The following is a 17128-nucleotide window of genomic DNA, read 5'->3' on the forward strand; positions in this document are numbered from 1 at the left end:
TGCTGCTACCTTTGCCTTATGAATCAGCTCCAGCCCCGGGAACCTGAGGCTAGGTCAAGATCACAAAGCCTCCTTTGGGCTCAGCAATTAAACAAATGTGCCATAGACTTTCCCTTCTATTTAGCTTTTATTAAAAGAAGCGCTAGGGTACTGAGATGCAGTACATCATATTTATTACCAAAATTATTAACAAATATACAAAACTTATACATGTAATTTTCTTACATCCATTTATTCTCTATAATACTGATTTTTGTTCAAGTAGGTTATCTACAGTATGTAAACATCCCTTGGATTGACCTCACACAGATTAGGAAAGCCCTCTAACCCATGCTTTTATCAGATACTTCTTTTTATTTGGCTTTCATTTGTAGCATCTAATCTTCACATTTGGCACATGGAAGAGACATCTACAGTGCAAAAGAGGCAGATTTTCTGGTTTCGTTCTGAACAATTTTGCAGGGGCACCGTTAAAGAGCCGAGAGAACAGGGCACTCTAACTTGATGGAGTTGGAGCCATCCTAATGCCAACAACTCTTGGTTCAGCCGTTAAACTTGAGCACAAAGTCAATGCCTCTTCCTTCTCCCATCCCCCACCCACCCATCATGCAAGGCCGATTTGCCTTAACCTTGTCTCAAAAGGGTTAAAAGAAATGCCATCCATCCCAAGACAAGTAGGTTAATTTCACCGAATAACAAGTTTTCAGTGTTCTTTTGTGTGGGTTGGTTTGTGCGGTTTGATGAGCCAGCAAAACTCTTAAATGGAGAATAAAAGAAGATTTTTTTTTTTTTTTAAAGGGAGGAAGAAAGACAAAGAAAAGGATATGAGGAGTCAGACTTTCTTTCACTCGCCACCTGTGTATGTAAGACCAGAAACTCTTAGCGGTGGCCAAGGGACCAAGGCCTTGGCGCGTGGCAGAGAAAAGCCAAGCTCGCCAGAACTTAACCTTGGGCTCCAAGCCCTGGCAGACAGTGTCACAAAAAATTGAAACGAAAAAAGGAAAAAGAAAAGAAAGGTAATTGGAGTTACTGCCCCCCTCTTCCTGTGTTTCCTTTTGATTACTTAACTTAAGGTAACCAAGTAAAGCTGATCCAGAGAGAGCTCTCTTCGCCGCTCACCCCCTTCTCGCTCTCCAGCACAGTATTGCTCGTGCGGTTGGCGGCGCCCGCGGCGAGCGTCCACCGAGAACGTCTGGGTTTGGACGCGCGCCTGCCTCCCGGCTTCCGTCACCACAGGGGCGCGGGCCCCTCCGACGCCCCGTAGAGCTCCGCCAGCTTCCGGAAGCGGGGCCCCCAGTCCGTCAGGAAGTCGAAGCTCTGCTCCGAGTCCGACGTGGCCGACTGCAGGGAGCTCAGCGACCCGGCCACGGAGCCGTCCCCCTCGAACATGTACGTCTGGAGGGAGTCGAAGGGCGGGGCCCACAGGTCCATGTCGGCCTCGTAGAGCTTGGCCAGCACGTAGCTGTGGACCGTGCTGCTCACGGCGCACGTCTGAGGCACGTAGCGGGAGAGGCTCTCGATCTCGGGCAGCATGTCCTGCCGCGTCTTGGGGGCGCCTCCCCCCTGCGCCTCCCGCGGGTTCCACATGGCCGCGATGTCGAAGGCCTCGGTGTCTTCCTCGCCGCCGCCCTCGTCGTCGTAGCGGACGATGTTCTCGTGGATGTTCTCCTCGTCGTCGATGATGTACGGCTGTTTCCGGTGCCTCCTCATGGACAAAATGAGCAGCACCAGCACTGCCGGAAACAAAGACGACAGGATATTTACCCGGGAGACCTGGGTGTGTGTGCCGTGACTTGAAATATTCATGATTGACCACAGGTACCGGGAGAGTTCTTTGGGCCGTGAGCTCAGGGACCGCGTTTGGATACGTTAAAACACAGGGTCGGCCTCGTTCTCACCCGTTCTGTAGGGCAGGTTGTGTAGGCACACGAAGCCTTCTATTTTTTCCAAGCGGTCCACTTAGGAGAAGTTGTATATAAAGTCTCGTTGCATTAGCTTATTGCTTCGAAATTGTGTGGGGGTATGTGTCCAGCCAGCCACCCAAAATACAATCCCATTAACTAAGCACAGAGCCTTGTGGCCCGCCATAGAGTCTATGCCAGGGATCAGGACAGTATACATTTCTCAGATTATAATGTGGAAATCTTATGTAGGTGGAATACGGCTTTTTTTTTTTTAACATTAGTATGTAAATAGGATCCTGCCGTGTAAATATCATACACTAATACGTATGCATGTAGACATAGGCTAAGTATGAATCCAAGTCTTAGTCTTTTTATACCTCTTTCAAAAAACAAGTATAAGTGACGGCTGTTTTCCAATAAACTCTGATTCTTTAGACAGCCTTCCATTAAGGCGGTGGTGGGGACTCTGGCTCCAGTGATGTTCGTGGAAGGGAGGGAATGAGCAGTGACATTTTATATAATTCATCATGTTCTCAAAGAAGCACCACGCTGTTAGATGTGCCCTTGCAGATTTGGATAAAATTTTATCCCAACAAACGTATTTTTTTCCAGGATGTGTTCCCTGGGGTTTAAAGGGGAGAGAGAGAGATAATCCCATTGAACTGTTTATCTCTGTGACTGAAAATGTTTTCCAGGAAGTGTGTTGAGGTTTTAGCCGTAGAACTGCTATTGATTTTTTTTTCCCCCGGTACGCTTTGTTGCAGCTTGTGAACAGTAACAGCTTGACAACATTGCAAAATAAAACTGCAGTTTACCAAGGGAGACAAAAGTGGAATTTGGTTGTATGCCCAGTAAGATTATGAACTGACAAAAAAATTCACAGTAACGATTTAAAAAATTTGAGTGTAGAAGGTGCTTTCCGTAAATTGCATTTAATAATGTTCGTACCTAATATTTTCCCAAATAGCTTGGGTGACAGAATGCACACCCAGGAAACAGTGATATATTGTCGTGTGTTTTCTGTGTGTGCCAGAATATAGCTCATGGACTACCGGATTGTGTGATTTCAGAGAAGTGGACTGACAAGGCCCTAAACAAGTAGGGGCTTAAACTGGGTGTGGGAGGCTGGGGCGTGATCTGGATGGATGCAGGCTGGATAAATGGGATTCTGTGTGAACATGCTCTGTTTGTGGGGTTCAGTAAACGGTTACTAAACTCAAATATTGTTTTAGGCACTGTGCAAAGCAAAAGAGAAACAACACTGATGATTTTTGCTCTTAAAACTTGTAATCTAAGGAGGTTGTGGGCACTGATGGTTAATGCAAGTCAGGCAGTGATAAGGCCTATCAGAGGGTTCTAAGTGTTTCAAAGAGAATACGGAAGCAGGGCCAAGTAATTCTTCCTAGGGGACTGGAAAACCTTCACATAGATTACATTGGGATGCTAGTGTGGTAGTTTAGAAAATGCTAGGAAGCAAAATTAGAAAAGTCTTTGAATACCTTCTGGAAAGAATTCTGAAGATAGAGAAATAGGCAGCTTATAGACCTGGTCCATCTTGTATTTGTTGTATAGAAATCTTACATATATCTTACAAAATAGGTAAAATATCTTATTTTTTAGGTGATCTGATTTAAATAACAAGTATTGGATAATGCCCTGAAAATCAGATTCTGGGAAACATGGTCCTATTCAACTGAAAGGCTTCCCGGACAGAAGAGAGTCTGTTCTAGGGGTGTTTTTTTCTTTAAGTATTATAGGCACAGTTCAAAGGGCCTATGAGATTTTCTAGGAAGTAGATACATACTGGAGACATGAAAAAAAATCCTTTAAAGTCAAAATTATATTTATTGTCCACAAAGTGTATTTTGTTGACAGATCCACTGCAATTGAATCTTAGTCAGTTTTATGAATTATACTTAATTTAGGATGTGCATTCTTAGAAATAAGAGTGCCTAAAACTGTGAGGATTGTAAATAAAGTTGCATAGCTCTGCTCAGTTTAGCTCCTGAAAGCTGTCTATTTATTCCGTACAATTCAAAAGGTAAGGCATAATGGGCTTGGGAAGCACAATATAAATTGCTCCTTGCACACCATTTCTAGCTTGAGAGCCTCTCTGTGCCAGTCTTTTGAAATCAATCTTTCCGTAATGATGGCTTTTTCTACTCTTTGTGGGCAAGGGTGAACTTATAATGCAGACATTTTCCAAACATAGAAGTAGGGACAGCCAGTTTGGAAATTTCTCCTAGGAGCAAGTTCCTTCAAAGGCCTCTTGTAGTTTATCCTGTTCTGCACTCAAGGACTCCCAATGCCATCTTACGGACAATCAAGGAATTGCAGGAAGGTGTTATTTGTCAATGCAGACAGGGAGCAGAAACCAAACAGTTCTCTCTGATCCAGGGATCTGAGGACTTAGAAAGGTTAGTTATTTATATTACTTCTCCCTTCATATAGCACTGAACTAAAACAACACAATCAAACCACATGTTGTATTTGTAAATGTTTTGTGAGAAGCATATTCCATAGACTGACCTAGAAATTCAAACAGGTGCTGATATTTTGCCGTAGAACCTTCTTTCTCTGGTCTGAGTCTCGTGGTGTATAGGTAAACCTGGGATCAAGGGGTTATGTGGATTTCTGAATGTCTTATTCTCACTTAAATCCGCAGGGCTGTACTCTTTTTCCTCATAGAACGCTAGCAGTTCTTTCACGCTGAATATTATTACTCTCTTCTGTGTCTGCTTTTTTTCTAAGCAAAACATGTGTGCAATGAAGTAATTCAATCAGAAGAGTTGGGATATATGTACAGATGCTTTTGTGGTTTCCAGAGTTAGTTTAGGTGTTTTGTTGTTTGTTTTTGAGTGTTGAGTTGAAAAAGAATTGCTCCAGTCGCCTGATACGCAAGGGAGGTGGGTGGCAGCCTCACTGTATGATTTGAGAGGAGGAAGGAATAAAGGGTTCTGTCTCGCTGGTGCTCTCCCACTAGCCTGTCATTGCATCTTTGTATTTCAGCAGCAGTGGCACACCGGCCCTGTGGGCCCTGTGTAGTCTCTGCTCCCCCTTAGATGGCCGCAGTGCCTCGGAGGGGTGCTAATGCCCCCGGAGAGCTTGTTCTCCCAGACGCCCTTGGGGTTCACTCTGTCACTTCTTTCAGGTCTCCGCTCAAAGGTCTCCTTTACAGTGAGGCCCGCCCTGACCACCTTGTTTGAAGTTTATTTATTTTGAGAAGGAGAGAGAGAGAGAGAGAGAAAGCATGTGTGTGTGGGGGAGGAGCAGAGAGAGGGAGAGAGAGAATCCCCAGCAGGCTCTGCGCTGTCAGCGCAGAACGCCGTGTGGAACTCGAACCCATGAACTGTGAGATCCTGACCTGAGCTGAAATCAAGAGTCTGACGCTTAACAGACTGAGCCATCCAGGGGCCCCTGACCACCTTGTTTAAAATGACACCTACCCTTGTCTCCTGTCCCCTCGGGATACCCTGTCCCTCTTCTCTGTAACACCGCCTCCAGAAGTTGAGAATGAACATTTAGGAGAAGAGCCTTTACGGCCCAGATACAGAGATACACAGTGTAGGGTTGGGCTGCATTTCGCTTCTGGCTCTGCCTCTGACAATTGGCCTTGGGCCCGTCACTATCCTTTTGTGATTTAGCTTCTATTTATTTGAAATGAAGGGGTTAGAAGAGGGGTTTCTTGTATCCCGCCCCAAATTGTCATGTTGATTTTGTGGTGTCAAAATGAGCTTGCTTTGTTCTGAAGTAAGCTTTGTGAAGACAGACGTGTGTTTTATCAATCCCCAAAATAGAAGGGACTATTTTTTCCCGGCCTCCCTCTGTCACCTTTTCACCAAGCCTGGTGTAGAAGACCGGGTTTGAACAGCTGTGTTAGAACGATGGCGAAACAGGCACTTGCGGGACCCCACAGAATAGAAGGGAGCCGCTTGCTCACCTAGGAGGACGAAGATGCAGGCCAGGATGGCGATGAGGGCGCCCCGGCTCAAACTGACCGGGAGCATGTAGGCCTCGGGGCTGCAGGACAGGACATGGCCGTCGTCGTCACAGCCGCACACCTGGATGGTCAGCGTGCCTGTGCTGCTCAGTACCGGCTGCCCGCTGTCTGCTATCAGGATGGGCAGGTAAAACACACTCTGCTCCTGCTGCCGGAAGCCAGACCTCCTGGTGAGAATCCGGGCAGTGTTATCTGAAGAAGACAGGGATTCCAGGATTGAAAAATGGGGAGAGGGATAATGGGAGGAAAGAAGAAAATGCAAGAACCGACGAGTGAATTAACTTCTTGGGTTGAGGAAAGCAAGAGCGCAGGGATGGGATGTGGGATGGGCAGAGAGGGACGGTCGCACATTTCCTGGAGGCATTTAGCTGCAGCCACTCCTGGTTTGTGTGGATCAGCGTTTGAATTCAGACACATTGGATTTTTGCTTGCTTCTAGGCAAAACCCTGAGGCCTAGGAGAGAAACCCTTTTTGAGAGTCTGTTTTACCCTTTGTGACATAAAGTGCCCAGGGCGAACTGTTAGACTTCAGATCTAACTGAAATGTTCCTGTGAAAGCTTGATATAAATGAACAATCATTGGCCACTTGTGGTCCCTGTTTGTTCCCGCTCAGCAGGTTTCCAAGGCCACAGGGCTGCTTCGTGCCTCCAGGAAAAGAACGCTGACGAGCCTTCTTGGCTGTGGCAGATTGCTTATTTTTGCCATTTTGGCTGGAATTCACGTCTTCTGCTATTTTCTTTTATGTCTCTGAAACGCAGTCACCACCTCCTCCTGTGCTTTCTGAAGAACCTGCTCATTTAGCAGAAGCTTACTTGAAATCCCCTAATCACATGATTGATACACCCTGTTATCTCCCCCCTTCTTGGTGGTCTGAGTTTACACAATATGAATGTGGTGAAAATTCATACCTGGTCGGCAATATTAGTTTTTTTCCTCCAGTTTTAAAGGGGATTAGCAAAATTATTTGATGTGTTTCCACAAAGGTGGTGTGTGTAAGTGTGTGTATTTATATTTATATTTGCCTAATGTAGTGTTTTGGGATCTTTTATTTTTTTAATCTGTGTTTTCACGTTTCCTCCAGTGGGTTTGCATCGTAAGTCATGTCTTTTTTTGCAAAGTTCAGATCATTTTCAGTAGAAGAAAAGTTTGAGAGATGTGGTAGGACATGTAGGCAGTGACTCTCAAAGCTAATATCGACGTGGATGGTCCTCTGGATGTGTTTTACATTTCACCGGGAAGAGTCTAGAACTACACAAAAACTTCTGAGAGCCTGACCAAAGTGAACATTATTAATACCAATATTTCTGGTTCTCCTTCCCTTCTTGGACATAATGAAGGATTATATTTTTCTACCCTCTTAAATTTTGGCACGTCTACAGGATTTGCTTTTGATAACGATAAATGGGCGAAAGTGATTGCTGTCACTTCCAGGTAGAAGCACGTGGCAGGTGGTATGTGTGTCGCTGTGTTCTCTTGCCTTGGCGTGGTGTTATGCAAGAACGTTTAAGGTGGAGATCCAGGCAGCCTGGGACACTGAGCTACGTGGACAGCTGTCCTCGTTGCTCACACCCACAATCAGCCTCATGTGAGCAAGAAATTAACTTTAGTTGTGTTAAGCCACTGAAAGTTTGGTGTCATTTGTTGCTGCAGCATAGGCTAGCCTATTCTGATGAACACATTATCCTTCGTTAGCTCTTTCACTTCCTCCTTGCCTTGCCTTTTCATGGTAGCAGTTACGGTTTACTGAGTGCTCATGTGCAAATACTTAGTCTTTATATGCAGTATCTCATTTAATTTTCACATTTGATGAGATAGTGATAATCTGACCCTTTTACAGTGGATGGGTTAAGGCCTAGAGAGATTATATAATTTGTTCAAAGTTACTTAGTAGCAGAGCTGGGATTTGAACTCTGGTCTCTCTGACTCCACATAAACATTTCTTCTATTGTGCTGTGTAACTACTAATTTAGTTTAGTGATACTAACTCTAGAAAATTATCCAGCCAGTGGAAATCCCTTCCTGCTTTGGTACAGGCCCCTTTCCTCTTTTATTTCCTTCTCAGTGGAGGAATATAGCAACTCGTTGCCAACCTGAGGATTAATTAGTATCTCTGTCTACTCTACAGCCTCCCTACTTTTCTGTTTGTCCAGATTTTGTAGCTAAGTATTACTAATTCTTTTTCACAGTGTTAATTTTGTGTTTCCAGAAACCAAGTTTTTTTTTTCACACAGAATTCTGTTTTGTTTTTTATTTTTCAGTTTAATCAAGGCTAGGTTGTAAGACTTGTAGAAAGCTTGACCAGAGATGAATTTCATAAAAGTATTATATCATGCCTACTTACACAACATGTTTCTTGATCTTAGAATTATTTACAGTTAAATAAAAAAGATCAGAGCATTGTGTTGCTAAGTGTAGTCTTAGAAGGGGTCTGGCATATAGTAGCCACTTGTGAAGATTTTGTTGAACATGATAATTAGGGCTTTAGTAACCCATTTGGAAGCAATATTTGTTTCCGAGGTGACACAAAACTTTTTTTTTTTTCTGAAACCTTTCCCAAATTCTAGTTCTACTCTAAATGCTTACTTACTTTATTATTTTGTTTGTAACATAATTTATTGTCAAGTTGGCTGACATATAGCGTATACAGTGTGGTCTTGGTTTTGGGGTAGATTCCCATGATTCATCGCTTACATACAACACTCGGTGCTCATCCCAACAAGGGCCCTCCTCAATGCCCATCATCGATTTTTCCCTCTTCCCCCATTCCCCCCATCAACTCTTAGTTTGTTCTCTGTATTTAAGGGTCTCTCATGGTTTACCTCCCTCTTCCTCTGTCTGTAACTATTTTTTCCCCTTCCCTTCCTCCATGGTCTTCTGTTAAGTTTCTCAAGTTCCACATATGAGTAAAAACATACGATTTCTGTCTTTCTCTGACTCCAGGAAAATACACTTCACACCAGTGAAATACACTTAGCCTACTCGGTTTCAAATCTTGGGCCATTTGCTTTCTTATCTATCAAATGAGACAGTGAGAATCGGAGGGATTAGTAACTTCCTTGAAACCTTAGAAGATTATTAAAAATATCAAATAAAGCAAAGTATGGGAAAATATGTTTGAAACTGCAAATTGTTATACACACACAGTCCTCTTAATAATGCTTTGGGGATTAAAAAGGCGCTACTTGAGGTAGTGCTTGTTGTGTTTATAAAAGGATATCATGTGTAGGGCACGAGAGTTGGAGTCCTGACAGCGGATCCACCAAATCAGATGTTCAATTTTTCATGAGCCTTAGTAAAAGGTACTCATGGGATAATTGTTATGAGGAAATTAAGAGTTCGTTCTTTCTATTGAAGATGTGCTGACTTTCATTTTGGAAAACCTTCCAAGTAATGAGTCATTTCTTTTATAGTCATCATGTTCTAGTGGCTTTTCTTTTTAAAGTATTGGCTCCATGAATTGGTGTCCAAAGTCATCTTTAAGAAAGTTGCAGCATTTTGCTGCATATTGTTTCCGTACTGAATCTGACAAATAGAGTGAGAGAACAGAGTGACATTTCACTGAAAATTTGGAGAAACAGTGTATCATCCTCCCAACCCCAGGGGTTCCGCTGTAAAACCAGTCCTGAGGGGGCTAAAATCACTTTTTGTAGGAAGGATTTCCCTGTGAAGCAGATAAATGAATACTTCAAACTTTGATCCAATAAAAATGTTGGGATGTTTAATTGTAGTACTTCTGCTGTTATGATTTATATTACCCTTCCTTCCAGAATTGTTAGAGTGATTTCATGATAACATGTAGAAGGTTAAAGGAAAGACTTGGAGGAACATTTTCCACGTAAAAGAAAACAGGTTTAATAGTCTTAAGTTTTAATGGCAGAATATGATGGGGGGGTGGAATTAATACTTTAAGTCTCAAATAATTGGTGTTTGAGACTAAGACCAGGCAGGCCTAGTCATGACTTTTTGTTACCCTTTGTTTAGGTTGTTATACAGTGACAATTAATATTTTATAATTGGAATAAAAATGAGGCTAGTAGAGCCCAGAGAAGTGACGATCTCTCTCTGCGAGGTCAGACAGAAAGTAGCAGAGTTAGTAACAGAAGGAGTTCACTTGACAGTTTAAGATTTTTTTTTCTGATCTCCTTTGAAAATCATCTGGCTGGGGAACAGAAGCCCCTCCTTTTCCCACCTGTGCCCGATGAAGAATGTGCTAGGTTTACAAATTTCCTAGCTGATCAGAGTGCTTACTGGAAAAGAGGGCTCTAGAATTCCATTCCGGCTAAGTTGTAGTGGGGAATGGTTTCTAGAATAGGAAACCCCACCTGACTCTTTCTTTTTAAAACCATTCTAAAGTAACAAAGTTGTTTCAGTGCTCAGACTACTCTTTGTGATCCCCTATTTGTCCTTTGTTATCTTAGGCTTTGTCTCCCTTTTGTTCTGGGAGCTCTTTACTGTCATCCCCTTTGATGCTTGCCCAGACATGTTCCCTCAGGTTTCTCTCTTTGTCTAGTTCAATTTCTATCTTTCTCAGATTTCCCCCATAGTTGTAGAACATACACACATGGCTGTTATCTGTGGGAAAGAAGGAAGGCTTTTGCCTGTGTGCCTGGCACAGTGTCTCACACAGAGGCAGCTCTCAAACATTTGTCAACTAACTGAAAGTTTCAGAATCAGCAGAGGACATTCTTTTTTTCTTTGATGTTTTGAAACAAAACTTTAAAAGACACTGCAAATGAGCATTAATGTCTTTGCTGCTGCTAAAGAGCAGGTGACCTTTGGCGTGACACCGTTTGCATGGTAAACAGAAGTCTCCAGCCCAAGCTAGAAGAGCATTGGTGGCCACCTATCCACCTGGTTACCTTGGTTGTCCCGAATGGTGAAGTTGGGGTTGTTAGCAGCCTCGGGAGCCAAGCTGTAGTAGAAGTGCTGACCACTGTGTGGGTCGTCTAGGTCCACGGCACTCACTGTCTGGATCAGCTGAGGGGGTGACATGGAATCATGTGAGTCAGAGTCAGAAGAAAAATCGTCAGGACCCCGTGAGATCCCAAGCCCTAAAATCCGATAGTGGATTGTTTTACCTAATGAGAAAGGCATCCTAAAACTTACCTGGAAACTCTCCATGGCATCACACCACTCAAGATTGAATTTTGGTCTTTATTATTGGGCCTGAGTACATATTTGGCACATGGTGAATGTTACCTGAATACTTCAGGGGTTAGGCATCAGCATAACAAATTCTCACACCAACACCAGTGTTTTTAAGCAGTCTGAAGAGAAGACTGGATAAGAACACCGTGGGATGCCACAAGGCCCTGCTTGTTTCTGTTTTCCATTCTTCTACTTCACCTACTTAACTTCACCATTTGGGTTAATATTTCGGGGTCAAATTGCTATCTTTGAGAAGCCTCTATTGAAAAATGACCAATACCTAGAAGAGAAATAGACACGTCAACATCTACTGTGTCAGGTTAATGGAACACAGCTGGGAGGGGATGGGTCACAGGGCAGTTGCTTTTGGTTGGCTGGAAGGGGAGCTAGGAAACGTGGAGAGCCCAAGATCTCGGGTGGGATATGTGGAACAGACTGGCGTCAGAAGCAGGGTTTGGGGGTGAGGAGAACAAAAGAAGGGATGGCTTTCTTTTGAGCTCTTTGGCCTAAACTTTGCCTTTTCCATAGTGCTTTTCAAAGTAGTATGTTGCTAGGAGGGTTATAAAGTCCATGGTAAAAAAGCTACTAAAGAAAGCAGTGCAGAATATGCGATTGAAAAAGCAGCAGGCCAACTGGGAGAGATATAGAAAAAGTGTTGAATGGATGGTCACCTTCCTATGTGTTTCCTCTACCAACCAATGCCACAGATACCTCCCACCCATCTTGGGCCTGAACCTGTAGACTTGACCTTCCTGCTGTTTAAAACTGGTTATGCTTCTCTGCCAGGGTAGAAACCAGAGCATCGAGGGTCAGTTGGCGGGCCCAGGTCGGCTTGCTTATTAGTCTATATTTCTTCCTCTGTAAATTAAGGGAGGTAATGCTACCCCTCAGTATACCGAAAGTTAAATAACAAGAGAGGGAGGCTCCCAGCTGGGGGCCTTCTGGTGGACACTGCGTTGTTCAGATCCCCCTTCAATGAAGGATTTGATGCCCCAGATTTGTCAGTCTCTTTGAGGATTGTCTCATTTGCTGAGAGTCAACTACCCACACTTACCACATCCTTCCAGGGAAGCCCACGGCAAATGACTGATGTAGTAGTGTAAAAGCCTGACCATCCCGTCTAAACTTGGGCAAACTAGTTCTAGAGCTCTTTGAAGTCATGCAAGCCTTGTTAGTGGGTCTGCATCACAGCTGGACTTCTCATTTTGCCTAGTCCTGCAAAGTCGTCCTCTTCTACAGGCATTGGTCCCAAGGGCATTCCTTAATAAACATCTTATACCAGAACTCCACTTTTGGATACGCCTCCTGCAAACCCAACTGGCAGCTGGCCTCTTTTGAACCTAAAGGTTGAGGGAATGGAGTTGCATAAAGGAGAGAGGTTGATTGAGCACTGAGAGATGAACTTGCCCCATGGCATAGCCTAGTGTCAGTTCTGCTCACATATGAGGGCCACCCTACCACCCTATCCCTACTGAGACAAATCCTGTATTTTCCATCTTTCGCACAGTGCCAAACACATAAAGACAGAATCTCTCTCTCTCTCTTTTTTAACAAAACATACCTCTTACTGAATGTTATAAATGGTTGATTATATATAACTTGGCAAACATAGTTGGGTAAATCATTTCAGAATATCTGACCTGTGAAATCATAAATATATTGGTGAGATGAGGGCCCTGAGGTATAGGACTGGTCCATGATTGAGCTTTTAAAGAATGAGTGAGCAAAGACACTGCCTTGCTGGGTTAGTTTCTGGAGGCTAAATTTCTTTGGTGGCAAATTTGGTTATCTGTAGCAATTGGGAACATAGTGGCCTGCTCTCCTGCCCTCCACTATCCTGACGGGTCAGATTTCCTTCTCAGCCCCACTTGCCATGCAATATTCTGCCTAGCTGGTTTCATTCTGCCTTTAGCCAGCATCAGGCATGTTGTCTGATTTCTTTGTGGGCCTCCTTCCTGGCTGCTTGCGAGGAGGAAAGCACATATCCCGCCTCGGCGGACACACAGCTGACGACTACCCGACGCCTCTAACACAAGAAGGCCTGGTTCTTTATACGCCAGACATGCCTACCGAGCTGTGTGCTTTTGAAAAATCTTCAAAACATGTCCCAGAGCCAAAATCAAGGGGTAGGACTTTCAGTGTCTTGGGCTAAAGATGATAAATATGACAGACTTGTGGCTCATGACCTGAACTTGAAGTCACAACTAAATTGGGTTTCAAAGGACTAACAGGCCATTAAAAGATGTATTTAGAAATGTAGAAATGGGAGATATACGTGTGTGCTCCAAAAATAAGAGAGGTAGTTGAAGTGCTATTGAGCTGTCAGAATATAACTTCTATTCTGAAGACCTTTAAGAAGGTCAGTACATCATTTCCTGGGGGAGAAGAGGTTAATTTGCTGTGCTGCTAGTCACGTTCTTTATAATAGAGATTAGTAATTAGCTTTGTCGTGTATTATACATTTGTCATGGTAAAATTTTATACAATACAATTTTATATATTATACTTCATAGGCTATATATGAAATTTTTATAATATAAAAGAGATTATTAAAATCAAGGTCCAGACCTTCTCACTCAAAACTCAATTACCACAGCACAGTAACTTGCTGTTTTTGTATCCTGCCTCCACCAGTCTTTGTTCACATGTAGTCATAACTTTATATAACTGTGAGCACGAGCGAGCGTATACAGGTAGTTTTGATACTTTCTCTCTTTACTTATAATAACACAGATCATTTGTTACACTGTAAAGTCAGGATTGTAACTTTTATTAGCTGTGTAATGTTTCAAGTCTTCCTAGAAATTCAATATATGTGGAAGTAAAATTATCCTAGACTTGTTGAAAAAAAGTTTTTAGGAGTGCTATAGACCATTACACTGAGTTTTAAGAAACAGTGGATGAGATGATTTAGATCAGAATCATTATAGGGCATTTTTTTCCCCTGTGGAGAATGTGAATCACTTTTGAGTGAGAATGGTGGAGACGTGTGGGCTCAATCTTTGGTGAGTACGGACGCCGGTAGCAGTTTTGGTTGTACACACTCGTCAGTTTGTGCAGCAAGGTGCCACTTTCCAGGTGTAGAAGTGAAAGCAAAATCTGCATTTCAGCCAGAAGACCTGAAGTACCAAAGCATGAGTCCTTGCCGTGTAGATATGTGCTTCATAGCCTCATAAGTTTCATATTAAAACTATACTGACCCATTTGCCTCACCACCAGAATCCACAGGACCAGAGAATATACTTTGGAAGAAGAAATTAGGACTATTAGGGGGTCTGTTGGGTTATAGGTAGACAAGAAAGCATCTTACGGAAGCAGGGACATGGCCTGTGCTCTGAGGTACAGAAGGGTGGGCACAGGGTGGGCAGTAGCCCATTGCACGCATGACTACATGGCTACTCCAAGCAGAGTTCTGGATGTTTCTCAGTTACACCACTTGGAATTTGATCAACCAGATTATTCATTTAAAAGCATATTATAAAAGAAGGTACAAATATGTCTCTACAGATTATAGAACTATGGCTGTCTCAAATTGGTAGAAACTTGTTCCTTCAGTTCCTTTCCTCTCAAAATTTATGTGACATGAACAACATTAAGAAAATGGTGTTTTAATTGAGGGAGGAGAGAGAGTGTAGGTATTCTAGGTAACAAAGCATTCTGAGAATAGGGCAGGCAGTCCCCCAACAAGGTGCCCGTTGTCGGAAGTTAAGAAAGGGAGATGGAAAGATATAAGAATAAACCTTCCCTACTGCAGATATTTTCAGCTGTGAGTGCTCAACTGAGGAAAAGAGGACTCTTCTGGTCTTCATGGTCCCTCGCTCCCAGGACCCAGAGCACATATTCCTGTAGTCGGTACTATACTGTTGAGTCACAAGATGGGTAGATAAGTTCAGGCCAGCCTGTGAATCAGGCTACCATAAAAGCATTGTTTAGGTCATAAAATGCATTGGGGGCTCCACATGCTTTTCCTAACAAACTGTTGCGGCATGATGCACAGAAGTTGGGGACTCTTGTAAACTGCTAGTTTCTGGAGTCTCAATTTCTTTGAGGGCACATTTGGTTATCTGTAATGGTTCTTTTTTTTTTAATTTTTTTTAACATTTATTTATTTTTGAGACAGAGACAAAGCATGAACAGGGGAGGGGCAGAGAGAGAGGGAGACACAGAATCTGAAACAGGCTCCAGGCTCTGAGCAGTCAGCACAGAGCCCGACGCGGGGCTCGAACTCACGGACCGTGAGATCATGACCTGAGCCGAAGTGGGACGCTTAACCGACCGAGCCACCCAGGCGCCCCAGTAATGGTTCTTTTTATTTGTTGGAGGTTAACCAACATACACACCACACAGACTGCCTTACCTGCCCTGCTTTGGCATTTTCACATACAAAAGCTTCATAGAATCTGGGGAATTCTGGAGCATTGTCATTCACATCTAAGACTTTGATTGTGACGGAAACACTTCCAACCTGGGAAGGGTTGTCTAAAGAGAACACAAAGAAGACCAAAGGTGAGGGGTCAGCAGTCCAAGAAGGTGGCTCTTTGCTGGAATAGGTTTTCACCTTGTCAGTCCGTCTTTTTAAAGGAATGAGTAAAGAACGTGAAGATGGCAAGATAAATGCAGGGTGTGTGTGCTGCCTAGTAAGAGTGCGGTCAGAACGTAGGCGCCTGGGCAAACAAGGGGTGTGTCTGAGAGAGCGTGTGACGTCAGGAGGTTAAGGAGAAGAGTCTGACTCCGAGGGGTGGCGGGTATGTAAAACGCGTCTTAAAAAGAGGCTCACCCTTCAGGTTCTGGAATTAAAGACAGGTGAGTTCTGTATTCTGGGCTTGAAAACAGCCCATTTCTAATTGGATGTATACTCTGTGGCATTCTTGGCTTGATTCCTGTGGAGTAATCAGTTCCTATGGAATAATCATCGAATTATATTTCAGAAGGTTTCAAGCTATTCGCGGGAGTCCAGATAACACTGCACATTTATTTCTGCTTAGGAACTAAGGAGATATTTCAGGATCAAACACACACCGAATCTGTATCTTTAGCCGGGGCAGGAGAAGTTACTCACAATCACTCACGGGGGAGTGTGTCTTTTTGGTCTGTCTTTTGCTTGGCAATGGCACACAAGGACAATTTCACAGCCCCAGGAATGTCCCTGCTGTCCTTTTTTGTTTTGGCCACATCCCAGGAAGACAAAATAGAAATTATAAGAGACATAAATTATTCTTCCTAAATAGTTTTATGAAATCTCAGAATGCCTTATTCTTTTTTTTTCCTTTCTTTCCCCCAAATACCTATGCTCTGCTATATTTTCCCCTTAAATATTTCTATTGCCTATTTACCAAAAGTGCTGACATACTTAAATTTTTTTCCATTATAACCATGGTACTTGTTTATAGAAGGAATCATGAAAATACAAAAAAAAAATCAGGGTAGATATGATCTACAACCCCACCACCGGCTGTATCCATTATATATGTAATGTTACATATGTGTCCGAAAGTATGGAAACATACACACACATGCATAGACTGCAATGAAGCAAAATTAAAAAGTTGGATTTAGAACTTTTAGGGAAGTATTATCCTGTGTCATTGAAATATGCTTTGAAGACATGTATATTAATATCTGCTGATAGTCTCGTTTTACTGTGTGGTTATAACAATTTACTTAGACTTGTATTATTAGACTTCTGGGTCATTCCCACTTTCCCCCCTATGTTAAAATAACACTGCGGTAGACATTTGGTGCATGGATTTTTGTTGGTATCTATGATTATTTCTTTAAGAGGGTTATTATAAGTAGAATTCTTGAGGAAAAAGACAGTGAATATTTTTGATAATCTTAATTCAAAACATAATTGCCCATTTGCCTCTCTGAATGGCTGTACATAATTCTGCCAGTACCTCATGGTCTGCATTTCCCTGAACTTTTACCATCACCAAAATGTTAATCTAGTTTTTAGTAGTTTTCCATTTTTACATTTATGTTCATAAATCTGCCTTTTATTACTTTCTTTAATGTTTATTTTTGAAAGTGAGCGAGCATGAGTGGGGGAAGGGGAGAGAGAGCATGAGAGAGAGAA

The 17128-nt window shown here is 42.9% G+C and overlaps 1 protein-coding gene across 1 annotated transcript in view; it reads right to left on the minus strand.

Annotated features, from left to right (window-relative positions):
- Positions 1-1227: 1227 nt before the first annotated feature.
- The window catches only part of CDH20 (cadherin 20), a 50051-nt gene continuing 34150 nt past the window's right edge, over positions 1228-17128 (minus strand). Inside the window, exons 8-11 of the mRNA XM_047086313.1 lie at positions 15410-15531; positions 10764-10881; positions 5845-6096; positions 1228-1733 (exon numbers count right to left, since the gene is read on the minus strand). Of these exons, the coding sequence (XP_046942269.1) occupies positions 1228-1733; positions 5845-6096; positions 10764-10881; positions 15410-15531 (998 nt within the window). The remainder of the gene's footprint in view (positions 1734-5844; positions 6097-10763; positions 10882-15409; positions 15532-17128) is intronic.

Source organism: Lynx rufus, unplaced genomic scaffold, assembly GCF_022079265.1.
Source record: "Lynx rufus isolate CCGP_SWC_20201006 ecotype Redwood Valley unplaced genomic scaffold, mLynRuf1.p SCAF_20, whole genome shotgun sequence".
In the NCBI taxonomy this organism is placed as follows: Eukaryota; Metazoa; Chordata; class Mammalia; order Carnivora; family Felidae; genus Lynx; species Lynx rufus.